The 11,058-nt window shown below is 40.8% G+C and overlaps 1 protein-coding gene across 6 annotated transcripts; it reads right to left on the bottom strand.

The window, feature by feature from the left end:
* Positions 1-384: 384 nt before the first annotated feature.
* On the bottom strand, positions 385-10,231 carry LOC115569022 (uncharacterized). 6 transcript variants are annotated; one of them, XM_030396876.1, is made up of 8 exons: positions 9,992-10,231; positions 6,664-6,708; positions 6,154-6,302; positions 3,685-3,758; positions 2,649-2,743; positions 2,022-2,235; positions 1,646-1,761; positions 385-913 (listed from the first exon to the last, which is right to left on the bottom strand). In XM_030396876.1, the coding sequence occupies exons 3-8, from the start codon at positions 6,252-6,254 to the stop codon at positions 791-793; spliced, it is 723 nt and encodes a 240-aa protein (XP_030252736.1). In that variant the 5' UTR covers positions 6,255-6,302; positions 6,664-6,708; positions 9,992-10,231; the 3' UTR covers positions 385-790. The 6 variants fall into 6 exon arrangements, with proteins under 6 accessions (XP_030252736.1, XP_030252771.1, XP_030252745.1 ...); XM_030396911.1 differs by having other exon boundaries at positions 6,154-6,297; XM_030396885.1 differs by having other exon boundaries at positions 10,034-10,231.
* Positions 10,232-11,058: the final 827 nt, after the last annotated feature.

The raw sequence follows: 11,058 nt of genomic DNA, 5'->3' as shown, positions 1-11,058 counted from the left end.
ATTAAGATACTGCTTATTCTGTCACACCACATCCTGCTGATGCGGCTTTAAATGAAGTCACTGAAATGGTGAACATGCTGTAGCCTCTCACTTCCACATAACTCTGTGTGTGTGCGATTCAAGCCAAAGTCCATTTATTCCTATGGGAACCTCCATGATCGATGTGTTTGCAAAACTAATCCCTCTGTTTTCTTTTCAGTCTCTACATGTGCAATGTGGAAGGCTCTTTTATATTGACAGGAGAATTGAACCCACAGAGAATTATTAGAAACTCTGCAGCTCTGTGGAGCCTGTTTAGCTGCTAGTTTTTGTTTAGCTTCACATTTACTGTAAAGTTCAGTCCAGTGGTCCCAGTAGCAGCAGGTAGTGGTTTTCTAAGCTCTGACACACCCACTGTACACACACATATCCGGTTTAAGTACAGGAGATTTCAGGACATTGGATATGGTTGCACCATCCAGGCTGACATGTTGACATTAGCCTCAGTGACTTTACAACCAGAGACAAGTTCCAGCTAATGAAGAAACCAACTGCGGCCACAGGCATGAAAAGCTTTGTACTTGTTGTTGTCCAGTTGAACTTGACCTTGACCTGACATATCACAGCTCGTCCATAAACGTCCTGCAACTCCTCTCAAAAGGGCAGAAGGAAGGAAGTCATGCGTGGAAAAGGGTGGCTGTTTAAACAATGGCAGTGAAAGGGAAAGTGTGTATAATGGTTGGACAGATAACAATACCCCTGCTGCAGTTGTGCAGTCACACTCATACATGCAAAACGTATTCCACCTCCATCATACTCCACCTTTGTGTGCGTAGTAGTCCAGTATGTGCTGTGTCTCAGGACTGCTGCTGGTCTTATAGACGACGACTCTGTCCACACCCAGTAACTGCAGCGTCTCCAAACTCTGGACCAGCTACAGTACAAACACCAGAGGCATGTAAGTTCTAAAGTGCATGACAGGCAGACTTCTCTGAGCTTACTGCAATATACAGCATGATAGAAAGATGCAAGGCATTCAAATACAGCCTGACAACCACAGCAGTCTGGTCAGTGGCTTGAGGCTTCTACATTTGACACTGTAGTTACACCAGGAGTGTAATTTCTGGAGGCTCCAGTGTAGATGAATACAGAAGAAGTTTATTTTAACAAAAAGCAGAATGTTTTTTTCCTAAAACTAACCAAGTACTTTTTGTGCCTAAACCTATCCACACCACAACCATTTGACAATGTTATTAACAGTCCAAAAGCCAGAATATTTCATAGTATGTGAAATGTTTAGCAGCAAGCTTTGGTTTGAAAGTCTAAGCGGACGTTGCATATTACATATTGTTGCTAATTCTACGTTGACGCTCTGCAGTGCAAACTGATGCTAGAGGGGTAAGTTCAGCATCATAGTTTGAATCTTAAGGTAACTTACCAACTGTTGTATTTGGCAAGTTAGGAGTGAGAACATGTTGGAAAATAACAGCCTATAAGTAAATAAAGCCAATGGAAGTTTCTTTGAGTTTGTCTTATTTCCTCCTTCAGCATTTCTCATTACTTCCTGTCTTGGTTAGGTTACTTTTACCTTTTATGCCCAATTTGACTTTTAAGAAAGTAACAAAAGTTGAAAATTACTGTAAAAATAAGTCTAATCTGATGTCACCTGCAGCACGTTGTTGAAGTCAAACATGGTGGAGATGCAGACAGTGAAGTTGTAATGAAAGGAGTCACTTTCTGTCTTCTTGTTCTTCACCGCCAAATACATGTGATCAGGTTTTTCTACGTCAGATCAGAGAAGAAACACATTGATTCTGTAAAAGTTGAGTGTGCTGCAATCCAACAAAAAAACAACTAAACAAAGTCATGACCAGAGAATATATGCTGATGTATGAATCAAACACTGATGACAGTGTAACACTGTATATATCGCTGTATATGTGTTTCATGGTGCCCTAAGATTTTTCAGTCCCGGCCTCCATCCCTCCATCCCTGCTGCTAGCATGCTACAGACCTTATGTGCAGAACTTTTCCTTTAGTACCTTCAGAGTCAGCTTTAGAGGTCACAGTAATGTGAGATGGGCTCTCACAGCCGGAGGGCAGAGAACACATGATGTCTGCAGTCCCATACACAAAGCCGAAGTGATCGCTGTGGACGTATCTGGAACCTTCAGATTTTCTCAGTTGCCCCTCACAACAGAAAACACAACGATATTCTACCATCTCGCTCCTCAGCACCACTGCAATAACACGAACCTGGCACCAGAAAACACAAGTAAGGACTTTATTACAACACAACAGGGAGCATGTAAATGTAAAATCTACATAATAATTTGAAGGTGTTAAAAAAGTTTGTTCTTATTTGACCTAAATCATTTATTTTACTACACTTTAAAACACATTAACACATAATCTTATATCTCTGTGTGTGCAACAGTCTGACATTGTTTTTATTGTTCATATTTCAACTATTAGTCAATTTGTCATTCACCTGTGAACATTTGTGCTAAACTGAAGGATGCTATACAAATAATACTGTAATGATGGATTAATTCTGTTGGCGTTCACTTAATATTTAGTGGCCTCTGTTAACACACAACCCTTTTGCCATATTTGGCACCACGGGGGGTAAAACGCGGTACGATTGGTGGCCTGCCCTCTTCACTGACCTCCCTTCTTCCTGTGCGGTGCTCCTGATACGCTGATACCAGAATTGTTTTCGTCCCCTTGACTGCCACAAGAGAAACTTGTTGTCCTGGAGGAGCTGCAGGAGTGAAAAACGTTAAATGAGTTGGTGCACAAGTGCTTGGCATGGTGAAAGGCTGTGGCTGCAGACTTCTCTGCACACACACCACAGCAGCAGTAGAGAATGTTCAGGGTGAGTCATAACACGATAAAAGGATAATATTTCACACAACCTGGGTCTTAGTGTGGTGGCTTTGGCTGGTTGAGTATGTTAACTGACTGTGTTTTTTAAAGTGCAAAAGATCCGGGCACAGTTTTTGTAGGAGGTGGTTTATGTTAGCAGCCTGGTTTGACCAGCAGGAGTGCTTTGATTGTGGTTAAAGTGTCATGCTGATAAAGCAAATACATCCTGTGTAATGCTTGAAGACACAGACAGACTTCATGACTTGAAACTTTCGATCACTTTCAATTCCTCATGTTGTGAAAAACATAATTAAGGTTGTATTACATTTTCCTCAACATGTACGTATTAGCTGTAGCAGAACAGCATAAACAGATATTTTTAGTGCACAGGTTTGAATTATGCCCAACAGGATCAAAACGTTATATAACTGAGCCAATCACAATGTTTGTTTACAGAATTACAACATTTGACACTTTCATTTCAGTAATAACAGCACACTAAGGTAAGCAGCAGTTCACTGAGATGTTGCTGTGGTGTAGATATCAAATACACGAGCAATGATAAGCTCTGGAATAGACTGTAAAATATTATTGACTCCAGAAATATTTTGAAATCATCTTATGGGTGTAAATGTAAAAAAAGATGAAAGACAGTGAATGACTTAACGGTGAATCAAGCATGATCACTAGAGAATTTTAAGAACAGGAAAAAGGAAAGTAGATTAATGAAGAGCAGCTGAGGACAACAGGAAGAGGAAACCTCTGACAGATGTCAGCAGATATCTAACAGACCCCAAATCTTCAATAGTGAGCAGCATTCAGTAATGCTTCATTTACCTGGTTGTCCTGGACCACGATGCAGTGGTTCTGGCAAAGGCACTGGATTCAGTGACGGGAGGATCCAATCAGGCCTGCACATCCACAGCAAAGGATTTCTCTGATAAACATTTTTCTTAACAAGACATTTTAAATAAATTTTAAGCACATATGCAAAGAAGCAGTTGTGTATAATAAAAGTACAAAACTTGAGATTGTTGCTCAACTTAGAGCCAAAAGTCAGCACTCTGAGCTGGTGGTGCTTTATGTGTCAAGTAAAACGGGGAAGGAAGTTGATGAAGAAAACACTCATATCGCGACACCAACGAGTGTTAATCTTAAACGAGCAGACGAAACCCACTAAGGAAACAAAGTGAAGAAGCTAGGAAGCATTAGTGTCAGTGTATCTCTTATTACACATTTTGAGCTACAGAAAATATTCAGAGACGCTCCACAGTGATCTTCAACCACTCCATGATATAATCAGTTTTTAACATTAAAACCTTAATTAGCAGTGACCAGAATGTGACCAGGCTCTACCTGTTGTATTTCCTGTCCTTCACCGAGGCCCTCTCACATGTGTACACTTCTGAGATTTTTGTTTTTGTTGCTTTCTCCGTCATGTGAAACTTTTTATTGCTGCTTTCTCGGCCACAACTTGTAGAAGAGATTTGAATTGTTAAAGGGAATATTCCTGGTAAAATAAAGGTTAAATAACTAACTAAATAAAGTGTATGACTCAAGAAAGTCTGACTAGAGATGACTCATCTCAGTATTTACCAGTATTTACCTAAAAGGAAATATTCTCCCTTCTCCCAGGGAGCCGAAGTGGTAAAACAAATACAGCTTTGTAGTGAATATAACTGGATCAACCATTCAGCTGCTGTGGTTTCTTCCATTTACTCAAAAACTATAAGACCCAAAATACAAATAGAAATAATAATAAGTAAGTATAGAGTGCAAAATCTGAAAATAAACTCATACAGGTGGTTTAACAGGTAACAGCCTGCCCCCCTACAACACAGCTGTCACATGACAGATTTCTGAAACGTCATGGTAAACAAACTGCAAACAAAACCCGTCATGTCACAGGATTATGTCTTAAAAACTTAGGCCACAAACTAAATATAATGCTCAGGAATTTTTACAGCAGGCGAAGTTTGCACATGCAACTTCACACAACTGAGAAAACAGTATAGCGAGTCACAATAACACATGGCTGTCAAATACTACTGGCTAAACCACCGTGGCAATGAGGCTGACATGGCTTACCCTAAACACAATAGCAAGGACACATTATGGAAATGAGGATGTTAAAGCAGAGAGAAGGGAGGTGATGACGTCAACAGTGACCGGATGGCACAGGCTAAAGATTAGCTCCCATGCAAAATAAGAATATATTATGTACAGTAAGAATAATGTCATGGTTTTGAGTACATAAAGGATGACATAATGGCGGAACATGAAAGGAGATATGGTTCACCAATGTGGTTTTGCAACCAGTTGCCACTGAATCAACACTGCTTCTGCCAGTAAAACCTGTTTATAATTGAACTCTGAAGATTGTCTGACTGTATTTTTCTTTTAATTAAAATATGTATGGAGGTCTGATCTCATCTGACTCAAGTGAATTTTTCTTTTCCACATCACCTCCTACCTCTTCGATACAATGCTCACCCTAACCAATCAAAATAAGCTCCTTAAAGTCATCAACATATCTTCTAAACTAATTGGTGTCCACACTAACAGCCCTCACTGACTCCTGCCATCCCCTCAACACACTTCTCCCTCTTCCCCATTGGATGCAGATACAGACAACCAACCCCAGAAAGAAACAAGTCATGTGCCCTGAGCTGTAAAGGCTTTAACAACATGTGTTGCTGTTCTGTGTCTGTTTATGCATTTATGCCTTATTGTCTTTTTGTTGTATAGACTCGAGAAACAAATGTCTTCCACAGAAGAGAATAAATTAATTTCTTAATGGGTGCACATGACAGATGTTCCTTTCTATTTCCCATCACTCCTTCAGCCACATTGGATAAAAGGATTTGCGGCTGCTGTTGACACCACACCATGCAGGATGTGGAGGAAGCGCTGGTTGCATTACTGCTAATAAGCTAGCTGAGAGACCACTGTTCAAGATGGAATTTCAACATTTGTAAGCATTACACCGATGGATATTTTGAATGAGATGAAGGGACATTTCCAGCCATGTTTGAGGCAACAAAACCAGGTGCTTTAAGACAAAACTGATATTTTCCCTGAACCCTAGGTTGTGGTTTGTGTGCCTTGATGTAACCAGACTGTATAGACGGCAATGTCACAACATCAAGTAGAACTGAAACAAAGTTTCGTCACATCTGGTTTGCAGAAACATACATAAGATCCTGGAAATTGGGTTGTTTAAGTCACACTGAGTCTCCATCCACCCGCACTGTCAACAGTTTTCATTGTCATACGGCTGCAGATCAGACGAGTCGTTTCACCTACCCATATGTGTAGGTCCACAGCAGCAGGATTAGAGACAGGATGGTGGTGACAGGACTGATAATCATCATCCATCTGAACTTCTTGAGTCGAGGTGCCAACATGATGCCTCAGTGCTGCTGCTGTTAGGCTGACAGGTGGACAAACCTGGTCTAGGTTATATGAACGATGAGAGCAAACATAATTTTCATAACCATGTTAAAAAAGTCCTGCCCGAGACCTGATAACTGCATATTATCACAGAGCTACAACAGGAACTAACCACTGATGCTTATCACAAAACAGAACGACTGAATATCCGACTGCTCCAAACACGACACATTCACTCAACCTTTAACTCTGAATGACATACAAACAGGAGGCTTCGCTAAAAAAGTTGACAAGAAAATACATTTAGAATAAGTGTCATTATAGTGTTACAGGTTCCTTAAAACAAATGCCGCCTGCATCATAATCCGGTCATTCATCGTGTGAATCGATGAAGCTTGTTTTATCACATAGAAAAGAACTTACAGGCAGGTGTTGGGAGGCAGGAGGTCTCAGGTACTGGGTTACAATCTGGCAGGCAGGCAAATATAAAGAGGGACACTCAGGGTTGGGTTCAGGAGGATTGACAATGACGAAGTACACGGCAATTAGTCTGAACTAGCAAAGGAAAATCATTCAGGCTATTTAAATGTGTAGGATAAGATAAACTTTATTGCCCCTGAAGGGGGATTGGTCTTCATGTTCAGGCGACTGCACCCTACAGTACACTGACTTCCATATTTTGAAATTAATACGGATGAATTAGTACAAATAAGTGATTTCCTGCTTAGAATAAGTTAGGATTGTAAAAAAATAAACTATATATGCAGGCACGTGCACACATAAGGCCCAAGGGGTGCTTGAGCCCCTGTCCTTTTTGCCTCATATTATAAAGTGCCCTTTTTGTGTGTTTTTGAATGAATAAATACATTCCTGTTGTGCATAGGGATGTGAAGAAATGATGGTATAAAAAGGCCACGGATATCTACCGTACGTGATATGGTGTTGTGTGAGTGTGTTGAGCCTATAAAGACGCTTCTCTGTCCACTGCAGCTCTGCTCTGTCTCTGAGAGAGAGAGAGAGAAGCCGCTGCCTTATCAGAACTCCACCCCTCACATAGATAAGACGTGACAGTGGACTGACTTGAACCTTTGTGAGTTATAAATCCATGAACATAACTTCCTTGTGGGGGTCGCCTTCCACTTATTCAACGTGCTTTGAGTCATATTTCAGAAGAGCGCCCATTTGTGCTTGTTAAGCTAACTGCTTGTTAGTGAGAGTTAAGAATAATCTGACAGCTGTCTGTGTCAGCTGTGTATCTTGCCTCCAATCTTATACTTCTTCCGAATATTGAGTTTACTGTGACTTTGCTGTTGTAAACATTGCTGTTCCTACTAACAGTCACAGTAATTTCTTGGTTTTGTCACATTTTTAGATGTGTAGCCTGTATTTCTAGTTTGCACTTGCCCTCCGATCAGTGGCAGTTCTAGACCAGTTTAAACAGGGGGGCAGGTTGGGGCCGTTTTTTTTTGTTAGGGGGCACATACAACCCGGCAAAAAGGATAAATCCCTCATTCAGACAAAGCAGTGTTTACAATTTCAGCAATTTTGATTGGGTAGTGAACTGCCGAGACACTTTATGTCTGCCTTTCCCTTCAGAACAAAATCATTGCAAGAAATCTGTCATGGTGTTATTAATGCAGACTCCCTGTCAGGGGGGCCACAGGGGGGTCCAGACCCAGAGTTACGGGGGCACTGGCCCCTGCTGCCCCCCCCCCTAGAACCGCCCCTGCCTCCGATAAATAGCCAAATAACAAACCAGCATTGTATTGCTTTTTAAGAATTGCAGCTGAATTGCATGTCTTCCAAACCTCAGTATTATGATAATGTGAATAAAATCATGTTGACAATACTTTGACACAAAAGAAATGGCAATTGCGTATCACTCACAGCTACACAAGATACACAGCCTAGTAGTTAGCTTTATATAAGTGCTTTTCAAAATTAATTTTACATTAAAGCCCCTGTACAGACTTTTCATTTAGTGTTGATTTTGGCGGCCCCGCTGGACGAAAGCGGTAGTGTTTTGCCGGAATGAAGACTGCATTTCCCATGAGCTCTAGCGCCCACTGTCGTGAAGACGTTTGTCTTCGGCGAGTGTAGATTTGTTTTGGAAACGTCGGAAAGACGACGGGACTTGCTTTGAACACTTTTTTTTTAGCAGCTATCTGCAGCGTGCATATGGACGAGGTAATGTGTCTATTTGTATTTCTACTTAATATAATATGCCGCCGGTGAAAGGTTGCAGGTCGGTTGGGCTGATACACACAGCTGAAATGGATGCATGATCTAAGACGTTTGTTGTCGTTTTTACGAGTTTAGTATCTAGAGCTAATCTAGTGGTAACGTTAGCCAGCTTTGTTGTAACAACATAAATTCATGTATTGCTGTAAACTACGTCCCGCAATACATTTCATAAATGAAATAAAATTTACAAACCTGTCTAGGAGGAATCGGGCGAATTATGGATCCGACCCTCCCTTCAAGCCCCGCAACTCTCTCCATCTCTGGAAGGAATCGCCAATGTTTATCCGTGTTTTAGCCCTAGCTCGATCGGATTCCCTCTTGGCCTTTCGTTGGTCTTCGGTTCGAATTCTTTTTATTTTCTTTGTCTCATTATCAGCCATGACAAAAGTTTTAGCTCGGTTAGCACTGACTAGCGTAGCAACAAAACAGCTATGCCGTATCCTGAATGTCGTCAGTTCCGGTCTGGCTGCCGTAAATCGTTTCGTCAGTGGTCCGAACCGACCAAGGCCTTTCAGAGGTATAGAATTAGACTACTTAGAAAAAGCGTATCTTCACGCTGATGGGCTCATTTGCTGTTGTAGGTAACAGAGACACATCAGCAGAAACCAGAGACGTTTCTATATCCAGTTAAAAACTCCGTACAGGGGCTTTAATCAATCTACATATTATGTCATTAAAGGCTTGAAATAATGGGCACATACTGCCCTTTTCTGACTTTGAGCCCCTGCCCCTCTATAATCATGTGCATGTCCATGGTGCAGTGTTTGTTTTTGTAATTCTTGGCCTCAGCAGCACTTTGGGAAACCTTTTAAAAGATGTTTTTAACTCTGAGCCTTTCTTATGTCCCCAACACTTTATACCACACACCACTTACTGTCACGTCTCCATTTTCCGTTTACGTGTTATTTACATGAGTTAAAAACCTCCCTCGACCTTGATGTTTAGAATGGTACAGTTACTAAACAAAATGGATAGTAAAAACATGCGGAAACTCTTTTTTTCCCCTCCGTGAGTGTAGATGATCCGCCTATCAGCCGCTCATTAAATTATACAAAATATAACAAAGTATACAAAAGAAAAAAATCCTTTTGTATCAACCTGTGGTTCTAAAATCCAATCGATGGCCTGCGTTCACAAATAACATCGTTTAGAAACAGGAAGTTTTTTTTTTATTTCCCCTTCACATCTTTTATATTATAGGAGCTCCTCGTGCGTAACGGAAATTTACTTTCTCTTCCTGACCGCTGTAGGTACTGCGGAACTTGTGACAAACTAATATATCATAAAACAATACTGACTTCATTTTTTAAAATAATATATTCGACATTTTTCCGTCTCGCACATCACCCTTATTTAAATATTTAAAGTAAAGTATCTATGCGTTATGTGAGCGCACGACGACACAGTGAGACTCCGTAAATGTAAAATACTGAGATTAGAAAAGTCATTCTGTAATATTCCTGCAGCCACAGACACTTTAAACATCATTCTGAGCTCGCAAACATACCTGAGCGTTCATTCACAGCTGAGAGACGAGGAGCAGACTCACCTCTCTCACGCTGCTCACATGTGACGTGTGTGACGTGCCATCTCCGCGTAATGGATGGATTATTTCCCAAAAGTCGATTTACGGAGGTCGAACTCACTCGGAGTTTTCTCTGGCTGGCGAACAGTTGCCCTTAGAGACGCATCAGCTCCGATCAGTTTATGATCAACACACACACACACACACACACACACACACACACTGAACATCTGCATTCACCAGGCTGAGAGCCCGCGTGTCTCGTGCACAGCTGTTGCACAGAAGAGTGTGCAGGAAGAGGCAGAGGAGGAAGTCAAACCCACTCTTAGATATAAGTAAAAGGAATGCGTGGCTTTATTTGAAAGTGCATGGACCCAATGAGACAACAACTCTATATTTGATTTCATTTATTATATATATTTTTTTTATGAAATATTATTATTCAGTTGTATTAGTTCAAAGTCACAGTGAACTTTATGCAATTAGTGCAAGTTTCCCCATACTCCAAATGTGCAAGTAGTATTTTAACACTCAACGTAAACACAATAGTGCACACAGATATACACAAATAAACTACATATACAGACAGTTACTGAGGTGCAATAATAAAAAGGTGCAATAAGCCAAGTGCAGCATGGAAGTATGTGAACATGTATGATAGTGTAAGTTACAGCTTCTTAACTAATTTTGGAGAAAACATTATAAATTCAGATGCAGTGTGAACTGTGCCAGTTCCATTTGGTGTGGTTACAGTATCAGTTCTGCTTTACTCTGCTTTAGCAGATTTTTACAGTTTACTGTTGAAATCCTGAAACCTTCAGAGGTCCAAAGAAGTCCATGATGGCAGACAAACTAGGATGTCACTCAATAAGAGCAGGAGCTACCTTCTGTACTCACTCATATGCATATGCATGCTCCCTGAGAAATCAACAAAAATGATCATGCTCTGTCATTTCTGTCTTTTGCTTTGTGTGCTTTCTTGCTTTTGTATTGTCTCTTGTTCTGTTTTCCCTCCTGAGTTCCTCCACACCTGCTCTGCATCACCTTCG

The sequence above is a fragment of the Sparus aurata genome, chromosome 2 (genome assembly GCF_900880675.1).
Source record: "Sparus aurata chromosome 2, fSpaAur1.1, whole genome shotgun sequence".
NCBI lineage: Eukaryota > Metazoa > Chordata > Actinopteri > Spariformes > Sparidae > Sparus > Sparus aurata.
The sequence above is the reverse complement of the archived record's forward strand: the minus strand, read 5'-3'. Positions and strand labels throughout refer to the sequence as shown.